We start from the raw sequence: 23,729 nt of genomic DNA, 5'->3' as shown, positions 1-23,729 counted from the left end.
GAAGCAGCAGCAGCAGCACCTCCGTGTGAGGGCGTAGACACATCAGTGAGACAGGGAGAGAGTGAGACAGGGAGAGAGTGAGAGAGACAGACAGAGAGTGAGAGAGACAGACAGAGAGTGAGAGAGAGAGAGTGATACAGGAAGAGTGAGACAGGAGGACAGACAGGGGAGAGAGAGACAGGGGAAGAGAGTGATACAGGGAGAGAGTGAGACAGACAGACAGAGTGAGACAGGGAGAGAGTGAGACAGGGGGAGAGAGTGAGACAGACAGACAGAGAGTGAGAGAGAGAGAGTGATACAGGGAGACAGACAGGGGGAGAGAGAGACAGGGGAAGAGAGTGATACAGGGAGAGAGTGAGACAGACAGACAGAGTGAGACAGGGAGAGAGTGAGACAGGGGGAGAGAGTGAGACAGACAGACAGAGAGTGAGAGAGAGAGAGTGATACAGGGAGACAGACAGGGGGAGAGTGATACAGGGGGAGAGAGTGAGACAGGGGGAGAGTGATATAGGGGGAGAGAGTGAGATAGGGGGAGAGTGATACAGGGGGAGAGAGTGAGACAGGGAAAGAGAGATACAGGGGGAGAGAGTGAGACAGGGAGAGAGAGATACAGGGGGAGAGAGTGAGACAGGGAGAGAGTGAGACAGAGGGAGAGTGAGACAGGGAGAAAGAGAGACGGGGAAGAGAGTGAGACAGGGAGAGAGTGAGACAGGGGGAGAGAGTGAGACAGGGAGAGAGTGAGACAGGGGGAGAGAGTGAGACAGGGGAAGAGAGTGAGACAGGGAGAGAGTGAGACAGGGGAAGAGAGTGAGAAAGGGAGAGAGTGAGACAGGGGAAGAGAGTGAGACAGGGAGAGAGTGAGACAGGGGAAGAGAGTGAGAAAGGGAGAGAGTGAGACAGGGGAAGAGAGTGAGACAGGGAGAGAGTGAGACAGGAGGAGTTGTCTCATCACATTAAAGCAGACACTCAGAATGTTCTCAGCCAAAAATGCAGAACACTCTCAGTGTAAACACTTTAACATCCTACTTCAGATCACCAGGTTACATTATCCCTCACTTCATTAACGTTACATCACTCTGTAAAACATCCCACCTGTGAACTTTCAGGAAAAATACCTGATCAGGGGATTTTCTTTTAACTTTCAGTGTAGAAATCGTCCATGTTTAATAAGTGAAGTAGGTGAGAGCGGGGCAGGTTGTCACCGGTTGTTTCATATTCTTCATGTTCACATGTGCTCAGAGTCACTCTAATCACAGGTGAGCACAATTTTCTCAAAAAAACAACCATCACATTTTGTGTAACTCACTGGCTGGTTACTATGGTGGTTGCTAGGATGTTTCAACGAATCGGGTATAGTGTCCAGGTGGGTTACTAGGGTGATGTTGTGTGGTTGTTATGGTGTTCCAGGTAGTTGCTAGGGTGTTGCATGGTATTTTTTATAAGCGACAGATCAATAACTGTAAATTACTGAGCGACATGTAAAGTACTGTAAATTACTGAATGACAAACTACATGTAAATAACTGTAAATTACTGAGCGACATGTAAAGTACTGTAAATTACTGAATGACAAACTACATGTAAATAACTAAACTACTGAGCGACATCTAAAGTACTGTAAATTACTGAGGGACAAGTAAAGTACTGTAAATTACTGAGCGATGTGTAAACTACTGTAAATTACTGATTGACATGTAAACTACTGAGCGACATGTAAATAACTGTAAATTACTGAGCGACATGTAAAGTACGGTAAATTACTGAATGACATGTAAACTACATGTAAATTACTGAATGACATGTAAACTACATGTAAATTACTGAGCGACATGTAAACTACATGTAAATTACTGAGCGACATGTAAATAACTGTAAATTATTGAATGACATGTAAACTACATGTAAATTACTGATTGACATGTAAACTACGGTAAACTACTGAGCGACATGTAAAGTACTTTAAATTACTGAGCACCATGTAAAGTACAGTAAACTACTGAATGACATGTAAACTACATGTAAATTACTGATTGACATGTAAACTACGGTAAACTACTGAGCGACATGTAAAGTACTTTAAATTACTGAGCACCATGTAAAGTACAGTAAACTACTGAATGACATGTAAACTACGTGTAAATTACTGAATGACATGTAAACTACATGTAAATTACTGAGCAACATGTAAACTACGTGTAAATTACTGAATGACATGTAAACTACGTGTAAATTACTGAGCACCATGTAAAGTACAGTAAACTACTGAATGACATGTAAACTACATGTAAATTACTGAATGACATGTAAACTACGTGTAAATTACTGAGCAACATGTAAAGTACGGTAAATTATTGAATGACATGTAAACTACATGTAAATAACTGTAAATTACTGAATGACATGTAAAGTACTGTAAATTACTGAGCAATATATGAATGGTAAATTATTGTAAATTTCAGAGCAATATTTACCTTATGTAAACTACCGAATGATATGTAAATGATAAGTTATTGAGCGATATAAACATTTTTCAGCAATACGTAAATTATTTCAGCAATACGTAAATTATGTAATGAATAACACATAATGGGCTGTGCTGCTATGAGAAAATACATCTGAAGCGTATTATTTTCCTATAACAGCATAACAGTGTTCTACTCATCTTGTATCATATTGTTTTTTAATACAGAAAATCACTTTTAATATTTTTGGTATTTTTATGGTTTCATTTTGGCAGATCGTTTATAACATTTGGGTTGTTTATGTAACGGTGTGTTGTAGTGATGTGTTTTGGTGACTTCAGTCCCTCACTGCTGCCCCCTATATAGTGCTCACTATAGAACTGTCTATGAAGTAAATAGTGACCAAGTGAGTGAGGAAGTGATGCAATCACTGAAACACCCGAACACAGTGGATACACAGTAAAAAGTTTACACACTCCTGTTAAAATGGCAGGTTTTTGTGAAAAAATGAAACCAAGATAAATCATGTCAGAACTTTTTCTACCTTTATTGTGAAATTGCAACCTATAAACCTTCTAACTCTGTCAAACTGGCTGGGCATCTCCTGTACACGGCCCTCTTCAGGTCACTGCACAGATGTTCAATTGGATTTAGATCTGGACTCTGGGCCAGAGTCTGGGCCATTCCAAAACCTTGATCTTGTTGTGGTGAAGCCATTCCTTTGCTGATTTGGAGCTGTGCTCCGAGTTGTTGTCGTGCTGAAAGGTGAAATTCCTCTTCATCTTAATTGATTTAGAGGAAGCCTTAAGGTTTTGTGCCAAAATTGACTGCTATTTGGAGCTATTTATTATTTCTTCTACCCTCATTAAAGCCCCAGTTCAAGCTGAAGAAAAGCAGCCCCAAAGCATGACGATGCTGCCACCACCATGCTTCACCGTGGAGATGGTGTTCGTTTGGTGATGTGCTGTTTTTTTTTATGGTATTATGGCCAAAAAGTTCAACTTTGGTCTCATCAGACCATAACACACATACCTTTGGGAGATAGGATGGATATTTTTTGGGTTAAAAAGGCTTCCGTCTTGCCACCCTACCCCGTAGCCCACACGTATGAATAATTCAGAAGACTTTTTTTTTCCCTACATGTAGGGAGCAACGAGTACTTACCAGAAATTGCTCTAATTCTTTGAATGTTGCTGTAGACCTCTTGGCAGCCTCCCTCACCAGATTTCTCCTGGTCTTCTCATCACTTTTAGAGGGACATCCTGTTCTTAGTAATGTCACTGTTGTGCCATATTTTCTTCACTTGCTGATTATTGTCTTTACAGTGTTCCATGGTATGTCCAATGCCTTGGAAATTTTTTTTTTTTTTGGAACCTTCTGATTGTGATCCTGAACCTGCTTTGTAAGCTCTTTGCAGCCCATGGCTTTTCCAGAGTACGATGTATGAAACCGGCCGACACAAATATGAAGTATTTTTCATACTTTCCTGTTCACACATGATGCAAGCTGACAGCAAGTTGAAGGATGATATTAATATTTAGCAAATTCACATGAACATCACTAATTACTAATCTTCCACTCGCATGCAGATCATATCTGTCCCATCATCCCATGGTGCTTTAGTGTGCGCACGCAGCACTTCGAATAGTAGCATTTTATTTTTATTCTATCACCATCTAGTGGTGCAAATACAAAACTGTTCACACATTCACAGACTTCAGAATTATTGGCACCCTGAACAAAAATGAATCTCTGCAATGAATGAATAAGAATGTGATATTGGCATATATGGTTTAAACATATAGGGACATTGTATAGATTTAATTTAGGATTTTGGACCATCCTTCATGAAGAACATTTTCAGAATCACATATTTTGTTGCTGTAGAAAGTTAATCAACGCCTTCTGACCAATCAGAAGCCAGAATTATTCCAGAAGAAAAAAAAAAAAAAAAGAGATTCCACAGAATTTACACGATCACAGTTGACAATTAGTTTAAGAAAACAATGAATGCTTGAAATTTAAATTAAATTTTAATTTAAAATATTCTGAAAGAAAAATAAAAGATAAATCAAACAAAACTTTGAACAGAAAAAAAAAAAAAAAAGAAATCAGAGACCTGGATACGTGTGCAAGAATTTTATTAGCAAACAGACAAAATTCAACAAACGATTTCCCAACAATTTGTATAGACAAATTTCACACTAAAATAACACACTTAAAATAAATAAATAAATAAAACAGTCCATAATTGCAAGTCTGGCCATTTCCATTCACATTTACACAATGCCTGTGATTAATACATTTTCTCTGTTGTAGCTAGCAAGGAGATTCGTTCAGACTTTTTACGTCAAACCCCGCCTCCTCTCCATTCTCATTGGCCGTCACTTAGAACCAATCAAAATCCTTCCAACTCAGATTTAGGTAACTAATGCTGCAAGTCACAGTTCGAAGGTTGATGTCATTTTCATCTAACCCTCGATGCCTTCACCATATAAACAAAAACAGATATAACGAACTTCTTTAAAAGTAAAAAGTGCTTGATTTGACGTCACTCCGTAAATGAGGAATGTAGAATTCTACATGACATGAGCAGATCGTAGTAATTTACTTTAAATGCACGTATATTGTTTAGAGAATCATCATATAACCGGACATGGAGAACACGTTATCGTGATGTCTGTTACAGAATTCAGCCCAGGGTTTGCTGGGATCTCGTACAGTGTGACGAGAAAATCGGACTCAATCAATACAATTCCTACTCACGATATTTCCACTTTCCCTTCCGTCTGTATCAGGAGTCTGAAACGCACATGGTGACTAACCCAGTGCCCTCGACAGGCCGGGACAAGTGCAATATTTCATTCAAATAACACAACATTGCGGCCAATCCCGACCTGCCGAGACACGGGAAAGAAAAATCAAAGAATCTGTAAAATCCCATCCAAATCGTCCCTTTAATTCACAGCTACGATCAGTTTTGCATGGATTTGCACAGCCGAATTCTGACCGAACGCTGAATGCAAACCAGCAAAACTAATCAGAGCCGTGCTGCGTGAAGGGAACCTCGGCTGCGTGTCGCCTCTTTCCGCCTGGAAGTACTTCAAGTGCTCACACTGCAGTAGAAGCGCAAAGGACCAGACTACCTGCACTATAAGCACTTTAATACCGCCGCGAACACCACGGAGCACACGGACAGGAAGTGATGTCAGTCGGCAAGGCCGCTGTCAGTTTTGCATAGATTTGCACAACTCGGTTTTTCTTGTGGTGCAACGATGCAAAACTGACAGAGGGCCGCGGTAGAATCTTAAAACCACATCAGGACGGGGTTTTAAAAAAAAAAAAAAAAAAAAAAAAAAAAAAGGGGGGGGGGGGGGGGCGTGCGTGCAATTAAGCACAGAGACGGAAGAATATTCCGGCTTTCTCATGCCAGAAGGAGCACTTAGGGCAGTAGGTGCCGTTCCAATCCACTATCTGCACTAGATGCACCTTAGCAAAAGAAGCAGCTAATGAAATTAAATATATTTCTCTTTTTTCTCTTTAAGAGAGCTCAATGAATAGAAACTGCCTTAAATTGGTGCTTTTTTTTTTAGGTCTATTTTTAAAGCAACGTTAACAGGAAGTGCCTTTAATAAGTTTAAATATCCAGCAGCTACTCAAAGATTTTTTTTTATCCACTTTATTAAAAAAAAAAAAAAAAAAAAAAAAAAAAGACGTGACAGGACGTGCATCCTGAACGTGCTAGCATGCTGTGTTTATTTAATCTAAAATGATCGATTCATTCTAAACGTATAATTGATAAACAGATGATTGTATACGTTTTACACACAACCATTATTCTTACTTGACATTTAGAACGTTACAAAATCAAACTGCTTTAATAACCAGAGCTTATCGAGTACAAGGATGATGCACTGACATCATAAATTACACATCGTGGATGTTTCCTTAAATTTTTTTTTTTTTTTTTTTTTTAAATTAGTACAAACTGATCAGAAGCAGCTGATGCACCACTAAAAATACCTTAAATTTGTAATAAATAATTAAATAAATCTCAACTATAAGGGTTTTTTATTTAAAATTTAATGTGTTTATTAATAATAAACAATCTATTTATAACAGTTTAATACATTTAAAAAAAAAAAGTCATAATTACAATTAGTCAAGTTTGGTTTTGTTTTGAGTTAAAGGGATGTATAATGACACTAATTTGCCTTAATCGTAAACAGCTTTGTATTAAACCGTCAGAATATATTAGACTCTAACATTTCGGAGAGATTTGGGGCGATTTTGTGACAACTCACCGCCACGGTGGGAGCAGATTACGGTTCAACCAGAGGAGCATTTGGAGCGCGTAGAGCTTGAAGTGCCTCCACTGCAGTAGACGCCGTACTGAGCTACCTGCACTGTAAGCACTTTGACTCTACAGAGACGCTCAGCACTGAAAACAGCCTCGGTGTGGAGACGACGCTTCATTCCACGACGACAAAAACCTGCAAGGAACAAAAAAAAAAAAAAAAAAGAAGGAAAGAGAGAAAGCAGGTTACAGATAAATATGCTGGAGGTTTTCGAGCTCTAACTGTTACATTAGGAATAAAACACTCCGTGACATGCTGCTATTGTAAAATAATTACTAAGCTCTGACACTGGAGACTCCTTCCAAAAATGCCGTACAAGTCCCTGTGAACGAGTGGTTACTATAGAAACTATAACAGATTAGAGCAGGCACATTAATAGAAACCTACCATCAGAGCTGCTGTTAATCGCTGAAAATTAATCAACACCCTCCGACCAATCAGAACCCAGAATCCAACCGCAACACGGTGTTCGTGCCGTGTCGTGTATTCTGATTTGATCGCTATTACACACCAAAAACAACCCAAATCACATACACACACACTGGAAATGTGATGTAGTGACTTGATCCTGTGTGCTGAGGCACTTCCTTTTGAAACAGGAAGTCAGTGACTGCGTGTTGAAGCGCCCGACTGATTTACACACCCACAGACGGTAAAATTAAACCAACAACTACTTCTGAAGGTTTTTCCCCCAAAGATATACTACTTTTCAACTTTTTTTGGAGGGGAAATACCATCATTCTGGCATCCATAACACTTAGGGGGACACTATTTTAACTTCAGGGACACAGCCACAGCCCATGGTGTATAATTCTAATTAATAAACACTAATTATTAGCCACTAAGGAGTATAAGTGTGTGTGTGTGTGTGTGGAGAAATCACTGTGAGAATTTTGACTAGATTTGTTTACCAGGCAGCTCGTGCGGCCCGCCTTTAAGACCCGCGCATGCGCAGTTAATCCCACAGCGAGTGCGCACGGTCAGTGAACGGCGCATGCGCAGTGCCTCCTCCCGTCCTCCTCTCAGCCCCCCCTCCTCCCCCTCCCCCCGCAGAGCCCCAAACCAACATGGCGCCTCCGAGTCCGCAGTGTGTTTGGGCTCAGAAACTAAACCGAAAACACAAAAAGTCACGCACTGAGAGGGTTGTGGACCAAATGAGACTCTAGCCTTCCGTTTCAGTGGGTAAAAACGCAACACAGACTGCTAAAAAGAAGTCGAACAAAGTAAAACAAAAACATTAAAACCGCGTATTATTACCATAAACATGCTAGCGATGCTAACGTCCCTGTCCCTCGCCTTTCCCTTCCCTCTGCTCTCGGAGTTCCGCCTTCAGCCTGCGCCTCCACAGCACACAGCTCGGGGTTTAAAAAGTCAACAAAACTCGCGTGTGACAAAGTGAGCGCAAGTCACTCACACTCACACACACACACACACACACACACACACACAGAGATACCCGGCCTGCGCGCGCGCACCACACACTTACAAACTGTTTAAAAAAAAACAACAACAACAACACGACTCTGTGCTGAAATCCCGGTTTCACACTCAGGGCTTTTGTTTATAAAGGACTCCTCTGTGTGTGTGTGTGTGTGTGTGTGTGTGTTAGCATTAGCCGGAGCGCTAACAGGTCTCGTGCGGCCTGCAGCCCCCCCATGTGCTTTCAGTGCTTTGTTCTGCAGGAACACTTACAGAAAACTCCACACACACACACACACACACACACACACACACAGGGGGAGAGCAGCTCGACAACTCTCCAGTGCAAACTTACAAACTTTACTGCAGTTTATTTTTTCCTTAAACACAAGACTGAAAAGAAAGAGAAGCTGCACGCGCCGCTTTTCTCTCCGGTAAAGTTACTCAGCGCGCGCGCGACTTCTGGGAGAAAACACTGCAGCTGGAGTGAAGCGCGCGCTCCCGCTCTGTGTGTGTGTGTGTGTGTGTGTGTGCACCTCCTGCACCATCATCATCATCATCATCATTATTGTTGTTATTATTATTAAACACTGCTGCACTGAGCCGCTGCGTGCTCCGTTTCTCCCCACGCGGCGCCGTGTTTATGAAATTTAAAGCGCGCACGAGCACCAGCTCGCTCACACACACACACACACACACACACTCTCTCTCTCTCGCTCACACACACACACACACAAACGCGCGCGCGAGCGGTGAACTAAAGCCAGCGCGCAGAGAAAGCCTCGCTTACAACAGGTTTCACGTCAACAGCGTGCGCGCAGCGAGTCAGCACGCGCCTGCCTGCTGAATATCCACCATCTTGCACGCACACACACACACACATGCACATGCGCGCGCATGCATATATATACACACACACACGCACTTACCGTCCGCGAGCGTCCTGATTTGAGAGGAAAATGAAATAAAGGCGCAGAGACGATGCAGCCAAGAGGAAAAAAAGAGCGCGTGAGAACCAGGCGCGCGCGCACACACACACACACAGAGTGTGTGAGTGAGTGTGTGAGTGAGTGTGTGTGTGTGTGTGTGTGTGTAAGAGAAAGAGAGAGGCGCGCGAGCCGCTGCGTCTCTCCCGCACCGCGTGCTTGAATGAAGGGCGGCGCCCGCGCGCTCTAAAGAAGTCCAACTACCTCATTAGCATAAATCAGCCGCCTGCACCAATCAGCGCGCGCCGCTTTACTACAATGCAAAACAGCCACAAGTGCAAAACATCCTCCACTGACGCAATAATAACAATAATAATAATAATAATAATAATGTTAAGCATACACAAAGTATATACTGATCTAAAATTACACAACTAAATATTAAAATATTAATAGCATTTATTATGGTTTTCGTTTCAGTATTACTTTGCTACATTTCAGTGTTTGAAATTTGTTTGTTTGTTTGTTTGTTTGTTTGTTTGTTTGTTAAAACATATTTCGTTTCTTATTTCATTCCTAAATACCAGTTCAGCAGTTCTATAGTCTTTGCTCTGTGTGCCGTATTTTTAATTTGATAAAGAAAAAGACAACAAATGTCAATAATCAGACTTAGAAATGTGAGTAATATACAAACACAATGTTTAAATATTAAACTATAAATCACATGCATCATCATAATAATAATAATAATAATAATTAGGTTTAAACATACACAAACTATAAAATGAAATAAAATTAGATAACTAACATTTTTTAACTAACTATTAATGTTTTATATTATTGCTTTTCTTTCATTATTTTCAAAAGATTTTGGAATTTATTTATTTATATTTTTATTTATTTATTAAACGGTTTTTGTGTCTTATTTCACATATAAATGATTTCATTTGTTTCAGTTTACTTTGTGCACAGTATTTCTTGTATGATTAAACAAAAAAGATAAAAATATCAATAATCCGACACAGAAAAGCAAATAATATGCAAACACAATACCATAATAATAATAATAATAATAATAATAATAATAATGATGAAACTAAACTTTCTGTTAATAAAAATTATTAAATTATTAATAGCATGTATGATTGTTTTTGTTTAAGTATTACGTAACACAAAATTTCCTATTTAGAATGTGTTTATTTATTTATTTATTTAATTTTATTTACTCATTCTTATTTCATTCATAATTAATTTCATTATTTTCAGCAGTTTATCTGTAAAATCCAAACGTTACTGACGGAAACCTCATCTTACAGGATTAGTGACTTTATTCAGTGAAATATTCACACACACATTATGATACTTTACAATGGAATTAAAACGATGATGTTTCTCAAATATATATTTTATATTTCACCCAAATTTTCCACTGAATCTGTAAAATTATTTAGTTCACCATATTGTAAGGAATAAAATGCCACGTGTCATGCTGTTGTAGGAAAATAATCAGCGGCGGGGTGATGCTGCGGAGTTGCTGTAACCGCACAGAAGGTGATTATTTTCCTGTAACTGCACGTCCTGAGGGGTTTTATTCCTCTTATAACCCCAGTGATTTGCCAACAATTACCATTTTCAACTGATGAATGAACAACATGCTATACTTTATTCATTTAATGTTGTGGAAATAAGGTGTTTTTTTTTGCCCTTTTATCATTTCTCCTTCTTTGACTCTTCTTTATTTGGGGAAATCCACAAACTGCAGTCCTGGCGCAGACACAGAAGGCAGAGGAAACCTGAGCTGAGTGAGTCATTGGGGGTGTTTATTCCGCCGTGTCAAATCAGTAGTGCTGTAAAACAATTGCCGAAAGTCTGGCTTTAAAACCTGTCAGTCACATGACCACTGTAAATGAAGCTTCGTTACATCACTGAACCGTGCGTCAGTCACTCCACCCTGCGGTCGGTCCTCTGGTGTACAGCGACATGTACGGAGTGTGATGGAAGTGTATGGAGTTGTGAATAAGGACTTTAATAAGAACAGCTGATGTGCATGGTTGGGTCTCGGCAGTAACCGCCCCATAATAACTGCCCCAGTAACCGCTATATATAATACGGTATTTGTGTGTATATGGTTGTGTTTTGCTGTCGGTAAAAATGGACTTGCAAGAATGAGGTCCTATATGGACCTGAGTATGAAGAGTATGAAGTCCTGAGTATGAAGAGTATGAAGTCCTGAGTATGAAGAGTATGAAGTCCAGTTTGGACCAGAGTGTGAAGTCCTGAGTATGAAGAGTATGAAGTCCATTATGAAACTAAGTATGAAGTCCATTATGGACCTGAGTATGAGCTTGAAGATGGAGTTATGACTGAGCTCCAGTGTGGACTCATTGGACTATTGGGTCAAATGTAAAGTTGATTAATGACTACAGTATGAGATTGTCCTTGTACTCAAGTTTGTCTCCTTCCATTAGATAACACATACAGCCAAACTAATCTTCAGCTAATCTTCAGCTAAAAGTGAAGTGATGTGATGTGCTAAATGATTTTCTTACCCATGTATGAAACCATTTTTCTTCATGTGTTTTTCCACTGCTGGGATGTGCTGCCTGTTTGTGCTCATCTAATCAGAAGACAATGCTCATTCTGCACTAGACTCTCGAGCCAGTGGTCATGTGAGTCATCTCACTTATATAACGCTCTCACGCGTTCTCTTTCTTCCTTTCCCCCAATCTGCATCTTTAGCCTTGTTATACAGCATCGTTAATCTGCCAAGGACTCAAGGCTAAGTTTCAGTACAATCAATCCCCCTGGTCGTCAGTTACTAGTCCACCATGATGTGTTTTAAAAAAAAGACCACAGTGACTTTCAAAAAACTTCTTTTTTTATTGTTTCAAGTGTTTAATATGGTTTCAATCGCTGTGGCTCTATCGCAAATGGTTCCTCTTCCAAGTCCACATTCTGGTGCCGTCACGCAAGCAAGACAGAGAGTCACAATCTCAGTGCTATTGCTCACTCAAATGCTGGTGCGGATTGTTCCTACGAGCGAGAAATAATTAGAAATAATTGTTTTGTAATGCAACGACCAGTGAAAACTTTATTTTCCATTTAGAGACAAATTAAGTTCACAGTCACACCGACAAATTCAATTAATGTAAAGTCAATTTTTTTTTACAATTCTGTTCATTCATTTTTCAAAATGAAATAAACACAGCACTTCTTTTTAAGGACCGAATTAAAAAATCCCACAACTTTCATATAAATTTGAGATGCATATAATAAAACTGTGATGTATATATGAAAAATTAGTGCAATGTTAGGGCTAATTATACAACAACGCACAAAACTGAAAACATCATTTCTATTATACAGTACGTACGTCACATCATTTCGTACAGGGATGAACTGCAGAACTAAACTGAATTTAAGGACCCGTAGTTAGTCACGTTGACAAAGTTTTACAAGAGAAATTAATTAAATGAATGAAACAATACCTATAACATAAATATATTTAAATAAATAAACGCAAAGTAAAAAAAAAAATCAACTCATTAAATAATATATTCAGAAAATTTAAGCCGTAATCATACAAAAAAATTTTAATTGTAAAAAGTTTGTCTGAATGTACAGCTCATGCTGAATAGTAAAATAAATGTCTCTTTTCCATCTTTTTTTTTTGCTTATGTAATAAAATGGCTGTAGTTTAACCTGTTTTTATAAGCATAATGTAAAATGTATAAAATCGCCACAGACTGGCAAGTAAAAAGGCTTATAAACAAAAAAAAAAGTAATTTTATTGCTATTTTTTTATTAAAAGTAAATAAAGAGCAGAAAGGGAAAGGAAATGTAACATTTCCTCTTATAGCATGTATAAACTCCGCTGATCACAGCATTTACCCCAAAAGCTTTGTGACAAGGAGCCTTCAAAAGCCTTCAAATTATCATCAAACTTCATATGTATTTGCAGTAACCCTTTCCTCTGAGGAACCCAACAAGCCGTGTGGAAGAGTTGCACAAAAGAAGCCCTTTCTGAGAGAAACATACAAAATGCAGCTCCTGAACTTCACCAAGTTTAGTGGCTATACAAGTGGAAATGTGTCATGTGGTCAGAGGAAACGAAAATAAAACATCAGAAACACCATCGGCATTTTAAAAACGAATTTTCCATAAAATATGAAGATGGATCACTGATGCTTTGGGGCTGTTTTGGGTATCTTGAATTGCAATAAACCCAGGATATTTCATGTGCTGCATGGAGGAGAGGATCAAAATCCCAATACAAATGGTTTGCAGAAAAATTTGTACTACTTAAGAATTCATACTTATATATAAAAATCATGTTAAGCTCTATGACATTCCTGTGTGTTTAAGCTGAAAATATTACTCACTGCACGAGGTATTCATTTTATATATTTTCCAGATTGGATTACTTGCTCAGTCTAACTTCAAAGCTCCTTGGAAATGTACTCCTACATTTGGGAGCAATGTGGAAAACTTGCTTTAATGGGCGAGTATTTAGGAGTGCTTCAAGAACAGCGTCTCAAACTGTTAATAATGTCGAGCTTAGAGACGTTCCTGGTCATTATGAAGATTTTTGTAAATAACAGATACAATTAGTAATCAGTTCTTTCCAGCTATAAGAAACAACACAATAATAGCTGTTCGAGATGCCATTAAGCACATCTGGTTGCTCTGGTCATTTGATCTTAAGAGAAAAATGGTGCGATATACTGTATGTGGATTGTAAATTTGAATCAAAACAAATTTCTCTCAAGCGCTGACCACGTAGCGTACAGTAGGTTATCATTTCCTTAAGTTCTTAGAGTTTCAGCAGCACTAGGCCCTGACCTGGCTTTATACTCATAACACAGATGTATTCAAATGTTTTTTGAGGCCCATTCCCAATGTTTTGGGAAATTTTCACCTTGGACAAGAAAAAGCCTTTACTCTGTTCGCAACGAGGCATTAATCATCCAGCAAACTGTTGTTCTTTTTCCTGATCAGTCTTTTTAGTAAATATAGAACAGCTGTAAGATGTCAGTGCATGTTAATAGGGGTCCAAGCACAAAGTCAATGCATGGAAAAGTCTAGTTTTTGTTAGGATTTTTCTTCTTCTTCCTCTTCTTTTTCGTCTTATTCTGTTAAAACAAATCCTGCAGACCAAACCGTTGGTGGTACAGACATAAAAGCTGGTCAGGAGATATTACTCCCTCTTGGCAAGAGAGATGAGCCCAATCACTATTGCAAAGTGTTGTATTTCTTGGCCAATATCTTGTGAACTGTGCGTATTATGATCAAAAATCTTTTTTAATTTACTTAATTTTACTCAAACTGGTTGCATGGATTTGCACTAAAGCTGAAATGCATGTTCAGGACAAGATTCTGAGGACGTCTGTGAAGTTTGAGTTGTGGTCATCGATAGGGGACAGAGTGAAGTCTAGATAACTGTTTCTCAGGAAGAGTAAGTCAGATTGAGGTAAGATTTGGTGTACTGCATCTTTGTGCCAATCTGTACATGGATTTCTGATGATGACTGGATGATTTAAAAATCATAGCTACCACCAGCCAATCAACTTTCAGTAGACATTTCACAAGATTAGCATTGATTAGCATTGTTATGAAACTTGAACGGTTTGTTCATCTATGGTCTCTTTATTCTTCTGTGTAACTTGGGATGAACTGGCCACTGGGGGTGCTACTTGAAAAAAAAAAACAAGGTGCTTGGGCCCCTCAGATCGCTATTTGTGGATATTTCATAAACATAAGATAGACTTCAGAACTGGTGTTATTGTGATTTTCATATACATCTGGTGCACTTCCACTGGTTCGTACTATGTTACAGTGGTGTTGGTTGATAGATTTACAGTGGTGCAAGTGTCATACTTCATGATGAAGATTTACTCTTAAGATTAACTCCTTGCCAACAGTTGCTTTGTCTATAACTCTTTTCAACTTCCAGGTTTTTTACCTAACTTTTTTGGTCTTAAGTGGACTTCTAGGATTTATTCTCAGAAGCTTTATAAATTTCAGCCCTGCTATTAACTATTAACATTTCCAAAATCCAAGACAAAGAACAGTTGTTTTAACTCAAAACTGAGTGAATGTTGTCCTTTTCTCATGAACTTCCAGATAGTCCGGCTCAAAATTAAACTGTGCTTTTAACTCCCAATATTCACCCCTGTTGGGCTTTACGTACATCGTTGTTTGTTGTATTCTTTCTGGATGCAAATACTGATGTGTGATGTTGCAATCAGGTGAATACTGTGTCATACTATGTTTGCATTGTAAACTGGTTCTACAGGAGCCTTGGTGGCTTCTTGCCAGGATGTCTCTGTAAAAAAGGTTATCATCTTGTAGAGGAGAAGGTCTATTACTTGCACTAAACTCTGAGCTGTTTATGATGCTTCTCAATTCCTCATCTGAGGTATATGACAGAGCATTTTGCTCATCAAAATCAGTGTACCTTTCTTCCAGAACACCATCCATGGTGCACTTGGATGCTGGAAGAGGAGGGACATATTCATAAACGTGACCTGCCGAAGTCCTGACCTTTGGTGCTGGTCTGTCAACATACATTATATCGAAGGAAGTGGAGTCTGTATTTTTGCCCTTGTCCTTTTTGTGCCGTTTTATCTTGAACATTGTGAACAGGCCAGCAGTAATGAATACAGTCACAATGAAAATAAGGAGCAAAGTGAGAATGAGCACAGAGAGAGGCACCGTGGGATCGAGCGAATTGTAATCCAGTGTTGTCTCTAACGTAACAGTGCTGCCTGGGAAGGATTCTTCTGATGGTGGGAGCAGGGAAGTTTGAACATTTGAATCCATTGGGCAAAGATCAGAGGAATGAACAAAGCGTAAATCCACTCCAGTGAATTTTGGTGGAGACTCACAAATCACATCATTCACAACGGTTCCAGAACTGAGCTCTTCCAACCATTTTTTCATTTCCACAATTGAGCAAGAGCAATCCCAGGGGTTCTCAAACAGCTCTATCTGCACCAATGATTTCAAATCTTCCAAAACACCATCAACTGGAATGTTTCGTAGGTGATTGTTGCGTAAATTCAGCCGTGCCAAGTTTAAACCTCTGAAAACCTTCACTGGCAACGTTTTGAGAAGGTTATTGTTGAGAAAGAGCAGTTGAAGATTGGGTACTTGCTCAAAGGTACCAGCTTCTATTTCTCTGATCACATTGTACTCCAAGTAGAGAAACTGGAGGCGTTCTAAGCCTGAGAACATGTCATCAGTGAGACGCTCAAGTAAGTTTCCATTCAAATAAAGTCTGCGTAAGTTATGTAACTCCGCAAATGCTTTGCTATGAATGACGGATATCCGATTATTGCCCAAGTGAAGCAGATCCAAGCCGGTAGTGTCCAGAAAGTCTGAACTGTGCACTGATTTGATATAGTTTCCTGTGAGGTACATCTTTTTGGGATTATATGGTTTGGGATTCAGATCCGAGATGCACTCAATTTTCCTCTCTTGGCAGTTCACATTCAAGCCGAGATCTGAAATTTGAAGATTGCAAGTGCATACAGTGGGACACTCAAGAGAGTCTGGGGATTTGGTTTGGTACGTCACCACTGGACCATGGTTTTGCGGTTTGCTGGATGAAACCCTTGCTGTTGGTTTGGTACGTAGCTTCCCTGATTGATGGCTGCTCTTTGTGGGTTGTGTAGCGCGTACAATATTTGAGGATGCAATTGCCTCAGGTTCGTGAAATGCTTCGGCACCCATTTCATATTCAGCTACAGCTCTTCTCGGGCATAATTCCTGCTTGGAGATCACGTCAAGGTCCCTTCCATGAAGCCGGAATGGCGTTTCACACACAATATCTCCTGCTAACGCCGTATATGATATGCTTTCTAGCCAGTCTTTGAGGCCAATAAGCTCGCAAGTACAGTTCCAAGGATTCTCTTCAAGTTGTATTTCCACAATTTTGGATAAATGTTCAAGAAGTCCATTATAAGGGAGAACCTTAAGCTGGTTCCCTCTAAGATCAAGGTGGGTCAAAGAAACAGACTGAAAAACATTTTTGGGCAAGGAATACAGCAAGTTGTCATTCAAAATCAGCACAACTAGACAGTGTAACCCATTGAGGGTGTTCGGCTCAATGCGGCTAATGTAATTATAGTCGACCTGAAGGTATTCCAGACGTTCCAGGCCAATAAAAGTATCGTCCCTGAGCACTTCGATTTTATTGTTGTTTAAGTGCAAGCGCTTTAGTGCACTAAGTCCGTTAAAAGCCCCAGTCTCAATTTCGGCTATGTCATTACTGCCCAGATGCAAAATCCGGAGTTCCTCATAATGTGAGAAATCATCAAACGAAAGTTTTTTCAGCAGATTTCCTGTGAGAAATAGATGATGTGTGTTGAAGCGCAGAAATCCGACTTCGGAGAGACTTACAATTCCTCGTCTTTCACAGCTGGTTATTGAAATTCCATCTTTTTCTTCGCAAACACACAACCTTTCGCAAACTTCCTCATAAATATCAAACATCTCGGTAAAACAGATGGATATGGTGATAAACGATATCACTGTTACGCAGACTTTCATGTTTATCAACGTGGATTGCGCCAATCACTTCATCTGACCTATAAAATAAGAGATAGAGAGAGAGATAGAGAGAAAGAGAAATAGAGAGGTAAGGAGAAGGAAAGTAATACATTTATGATAGAACTATTCCATATTAAAATTTTGAATACGCTGTACTGTTGCATTTAGATATTCTGATTAATATAGAATATTATGTAAGAAATACATACAGAAATGATAACGTATTGGATGTGATTTAAAGCCGACCCTACTGCGTATAGGAAACTCCTTCTGACCAATCAGATTTGAGCATTAAACAGCACTGTGGTATAAATTTAAATTTCTCAGCTGCAGATGCATTAGATGCATAGCTCCTGCAAAATGCTGCTCGCCGAATCATAAACTGTTCAAAAATAAATAATGGGGAAGAAGAGAAATATTGGTGATGACATGCATGTAAATATCGCTGCAAGCCTAAAGCATATGACCTATATTTTCTACATGCAAATCTTCCTTTCTTAATTTTTAATTTTTCATATTTTTAAAAAAGAATTCTCCACGTATGACACGAGGATCCGCTTACCGTTGACGTAAAGATCCACAAAACATTTGTTAATAAAATGGAACTGTTGATTCATTATTCTGAAGATGACGAATTCAGCAACATCTCCATCCTCCGCCTGTCTCCTTCTTCTCTCGCCTCTCTTTCCTCCTTTTCTCTCTTCTCTGTCTCTTTGGCTCGTCTTTCTCTTTTAATCCTTACACTTCTCTGTTTTTTTTCTCCTCCCTTAGTTAATAATTCTAAATAGTTCTCTGTTTATGTAACAAGGCTGATTTACAAGAGGACAGGACATGAGCTGCAGTGTCTCTCTCTCTCTCTCTCTGTCTTTCCTCTCCCTCCCTTCTTTGCTCTCTCTCTCTCTCTCTCTCTCTCTCTCTTTCCCTTTGCCAGTTTAGCTTGTCTCTGATTGGCTCTCCTCTCTTTTATCACTCCTTGTCTTATCCTGATTGGAAGCTGAATTCTTTCACTAAGAGAAAAACAATACTCTTTATTTGCATCACACAATTGTGTGTGTTACATTTCACCACGGAAACCTTCCGGTAAATGAGGACAAAACCAAAGCAACAAGGACAAATGTGAAGAAATCTTCACCCTTTAATAATATAAAACATGTACATATGATGTTAATTCTTATGTATATGATGAATAATAGTTGTGCTGTAAAATAATCTAACAAAAGTATAATACATTTTATTTTATAAACAGATACAGAGGCCACGCCTCCTTCACTGTGACTGACACATACAGAGGCCACGCCTCCTTCACTGTGACTGACAAATACAGAGGCCACGCCTCCTTCACTGTGACTGACAGATACAGAGGCCACGCCTCCTTCACTGGGACTGACAGACACAGAGGCCACGCCTCCTTCACTGGGACTGACACATACAGAGGCCACGCCTCCTTCACTGAGACTGACAGATACAGAGGCCACGCCTCCTTCACTGAGACTGACACATACAGAGGCCACGCCTCCTTCACTGTGACTGACAAATACAGAGGCCACGCCTCCTTCACTGTGACTGACACATACAGAGGCCACGCCTCCTTCACTGAGACTGACACAGAGGCCACGCCTCCTTCACTGGGACTGACACAGAGGCCACGCCTCCTTCACTGTGACTGACACATACAGAGGCCATGCCTCCTTCACTGAGACTGACAGAGGCCACGCCTCCTTCACTGGGACTGCCACATACAGAGGCCATGCCTCCTTCACTGGGACTGACAGAGGCCACGCCTCCTTCACTGTGACTGACACATACAGAGGCCATGCCTCCTTCACTGAGACTGACAGAGGCCACGCCTCCTTCACTGGGACTGCCACATACAGAGGCCATGCCTCCTTCACTGGGACTGACACATACAGAGGCCACGCCTCCTTCACTGGGACTGACAGAGGCCACGCCTCCTTCACTGTGACTGCCACATACAGAGGCCATGCCTCCTTCACTGGGACTGACACATACAGAGGCCACGCCTCCTTCACTGTGACTGACAGATACAGAGGCCACGCCTCCTTCACTGAGACTGACAGAGGCCACGCCTCCTTCACTGTGACTGACACATACAGAGGCCATGCCTCCTTCACTGTGACTGACAGATACAGAGGCCACGCCTCCTTCACTGAGACTGACAGAGGCCACGCCTCCTTCACTGTGACTGACAGATACAGAGGCCACGCCTCCATCATGCCTTCAAATACTAAACAGATGCAAATACGGATACAGACCTTTTTTATTCTGAATGTAATCTTTAATTCATGACACCCTGATGTATGTAGGACACAAATTTCAATCCTTACACACACACACACACATTCAAATTTAAGGGACAATAAAATGGATACTTACTTCAAAAACGTATTGATTTTACAGACTTTAAGCATAATTTTATGTTTCTTAGGATTTGTCAGAAGGGTTTATGTCGAGTGGATGTGCAGCAGTCATGCACAGACATTAGAATGAGAGAGAGAGAGAGAGAGTAACCCACTCAGAGAGCTCCCGGCCATGAATGGCAAAAAAAAAAAAAAATTAATCCTTTTTATTCAAAGAATAGACTTAGACAGTCTTTGCTGATTTGTGAATTTGAAATGCCTTTTACACTGGCTTAATTGGAAAACGTTCCAAGGTCAACGCTCAACACTTTTCAACCCACTGTTTGGTTGCACATAGATTTTTTGTTTCCGGTTACTGTAATTAATGAATTAATTTATTAGCTAGATTTACAAGCTAATGCATCACTGACTCACGAGCGAAGTTTAGAGCTGAAATGCGCATGTCTCAGTGCTCAGTGCTCGCCGAACTGAAGTGCTCTCACACACAGAAGCTTCTTTGTCCACACTTCTGCGTGAGAAAAAAAAGGATGTTGTTGTGCTTTGGATATTTTTTGTCTTTAGATATAAATTGTAACACAACAATTAATTAAAGGACATTCTCTTTTATGAAGGATGTCAGTGTAGAAAGAACTGTAGAGCCTTTAAAGTGTGACATTTTCTGAAAATTCAGAATGATTTTTACTTGTTTTATGATTTACTTGTTACTTGCACATTAGCCTCATGCTAAAAAAATCTCTGCTGGTAAACTCTGGCGTTGAGTGATTTTAAATTGCTCAAAAACCAGAGATCCGAGGACTACCACATCACACTTGAGTTGTCTTTCTCTTAATAGTTCATGAAGGCTTTCAGCTTAAAGGGTAATCTGTGGAACAAGCCACTACGCATGAGCCGACTGCTCTTCTTAAAGACCATCGTTGCAAAGGCAAGTGGTACTGGCTGGAGATATGAGTTCTGACACATCAGGTAAGAAATAGGTCACAGTCATCACCACGGCTAAACACAGAGCTCTGAACAGTAAGAAGTCACTCAGTGGAGTGTGCATGGTATGTTTATGGTAGAGATAAACAATAATTTAAACATATTTAATTTAAAAATGTTACACATTTCTCACATGTTTAAGTATTTTGCCGTGAACAGGAGCTACACAATGATTGATCTCAAAATCAACAAAATTCTGGACATCCAAAAAGTTCAGGTCAGGTATTATTGCTAGAAAAGGATGTAGGATATGTGGCATTAATCCTCATCTAAGAAATCAGAGGAATGTTTTGCAGCTATAGTATGTCTGTGTAACATGCAGCTTGAAAGTGTTTATTATTGGAGACAATCCAAAAATCATAGCCAAACACCAATGGTAACCGTACGCATATCCAGAAATGTCAACATGAAAAGGATCTAGGCCTGGGGTATCCAATCTTATCCGCAAAGGGCCGGTGTGGGTGCAGGTTTTCACTCCAACCAAGCAGGAGCCACATCTCATAGTCCACTGAAAATGAAGATCAGTTCATTTAAACAGGTGGAATCAGGTGTGGTTCCTGATTGGTTGGAATGAAAACCTGCACCCACACCGGCCCTTTGCAGATAAGACTGGACACCCCTGATCTAGGCCTTGAAAACAAGACTTGGACTTACAGTAACAAATGCATGACAGGACTTCGCAAAGAGGAATAGAAACAACAGGGCAGAAATAACTAAACTAATCAAGGTCTGGGAAAAGACACGGAACAGGTGAACACATTAGGCTAATCAACCGATCACAGGACAGGGGTGGAGCAGCGACTAGAACAGAAACAAAAGCACATGATAATGTAGATAAATCACAACAACATGAGAAGGGGAGTTCATGAATATTTGCATTTCTCGATGGAAACTACAGATGTGAAAGTGATGGAGAGATTAAATGAAGAAAGGAAGAGAAAAAAGACAAAGTTAGAAAAAAAATAAATAGTGTATATCAGTTTATCCGCTTGGCTACAGGATTTTTTTTGAGTGCTTGGTTTGGTCAACTGAAATATTTAGCAGGGTCCAAATCCAGATCTTCTTTTGATGACCCTTGCCCTACAGGGTTTGTATCAAGATGTATTAAGATAATCTTTGTTTTTTTTTTTGTTTTTTTCAGAGTAATGGTGGTAAAAGCCAGAAAATGGCAAATGAGTAATGGCCCAGTTATGGCCTACATATTGCTGTGGAACGATGGTGATTCGACCCAAAATCAAAATTGGTCCAGATTTCAAATGCCATTAAAAACTTGCCTTCTTACCATTGGTCCACTTGCTCGTGCCATAAATGGCCCATTATGTGCTTAAACTCGAGCATATTTCTTCTGAATTTTTCTGACTTTATTGATATAGCACTTATAAACATTTCATACATTTAAAATCAGTGAAACAAGGAGAAAATATATAAAATATATCATAAAAAGTGTGTAAAAATGGAATAAAATTAAGATAAATAAAATAATAGAAATGCAAATTATATACACTAATTAAAAGCTAAAATTGAAAGTACTGTTTTTATACACAATATATGCACAGTGGACAGACAGCACTAAAATGAGATTATTTAATATTTAATATTTTAAAGATAAATATTTGGATTGATTTATTTCCAGTTTTATTGTGGAGAAAAAGACTGCTCTTTTCGTGTTTTTTTTTTTTTTTTAATGATCACTCATACTAACGTGCTCTGATGTTAATCTCTGGAGCGTCTATGCAAAACGTGTAAAGATTGGCAGGTCTGGCGATGTAATGTACTATAATCTGAGTAACTGGATATCATGGCCGTGTAAGATTGCATAGAGAAGATTCGATTCTTACACCTCTACGTTGTAGAGCAGTGCGCGAGGAATGGTTATAGGATTCTGTGCATTTTTTCCTCTCTTGGATTTTGTATTGTTGGAAAAAGCAAAGCCGTTAAAGCTGTCTCCCTTGGAGGAAGCATATAATTAACTGTATGTACTGTTGGGCTTCATCCTCCTCGAAACCAGAGGGGACAGCTGGCCAGTGTACACCAGCGGCTAATCACGTCATACACATTCCTCCACGCAACAGCAGCCTCTTCTCCATATCCCAGTGTGAGCTGCTCATCCAAGGGAATGGCTGAAGCCAAGGAAGACCTATAACAACCTTTTAAATAGTCATTTAAGCACAGCTGCATGTGGAGTTGTAGATATCCAATTAGCACCTCATTTTAAATAAATAATATATAATATATAATATATAATGCCACTGCAGTAATTTGTGCGAATAAAATGTGCTTAAACTGCCGAACCTGGAAAATCCTGCTGATTGGTTCATTGGTTCATTTCTTTCTCTTTTCCGTTCACTATGTTTCGCATTTCTGGACTCAAATCCTTGGCAGATTGGGAGAACTAACTAAAGACGGAGAGACAGGAAGAGTCCGAGAGCAGATCAGCGTTATATAAGTGATGATGACTCACTCATGACCGCCGGCTCACTGATCTAATCCGAATTTCTGCCGATTAGAACGAGCAGAACCAGACAGCGGTGGGGGAAAAAGCAGTCAAGCAGCGTGCATGCATCATGTTTTATACATATACAGCAAGAGTTAAGAGGAAAATCATGTACCGTATCACACACTGTAATTAAAATGTGTGTATAATTCACACTACAGC

At 39.7% G+C, this 23,729-nt stretch overlaps 1 protein-coding gene and 1 long non-coding RNA gene across 2 annotated transcripts in view; one reads left to right on the top strand and one right to left on the bottom strand.

Annotated features, from left to right (window-relative positions):
- Positions 1 to 23,729, top strand: part of LOC128318304 (uncharacterized) — a 45,925-nt gene that overhangs the window by 15,006 nt on the left and 7,190 nt on the right. The gene's annotated exons all lie outside the window — the stretch shown is intronic.
- slitrk5b (SLIT and NTRK-like family, member 5b) lies at positions 12,085 to 17,957 on the bottom strand. Its single transcript, XM_026910515.3, has one exon. The coding sequence runs from the start codon at positions 17,715 to 17,717 to the stop codon at positions 15,246 to 15,248; it is 2,472 nt and encodes an 823-aa protein (XP_026766316.3). The 5' UTR covers positions 17,718 to 17,957; the 3' UTR covers positions 12,085 to 15,245.

This window comes from Pangasianodon hypophthalmus, chromosome 5 (genome assembly GCF_027358585.1).
Source record: "Pangasianodon hypophthalmus isolate fPanHyp1 chromosome 5, fPanHyp1.pri, whole genome shotgun sequence".
NCBI lineage: Eukaryota > Metazoa > Chordata > Actinopteri > Siluriformes > Pangasiidae > Pangasianodon > Pangasianodon hypophthalmus.
The sequence above is the reverse complement of the archived record's forward strand: the minus strand, read 5'-3'. Positions and strand labels throughout refer to the sequence as shown.

What these genes read in the sequence shown, in the direction of transcription:
- slitrk5b (XM_026910515.3), bottom strand. Translation starts at nt 17,717, where the DNA reads ATGAAAGTCTGCGTAACAGTGATATCGTTTATCACCATATCCATCTGT.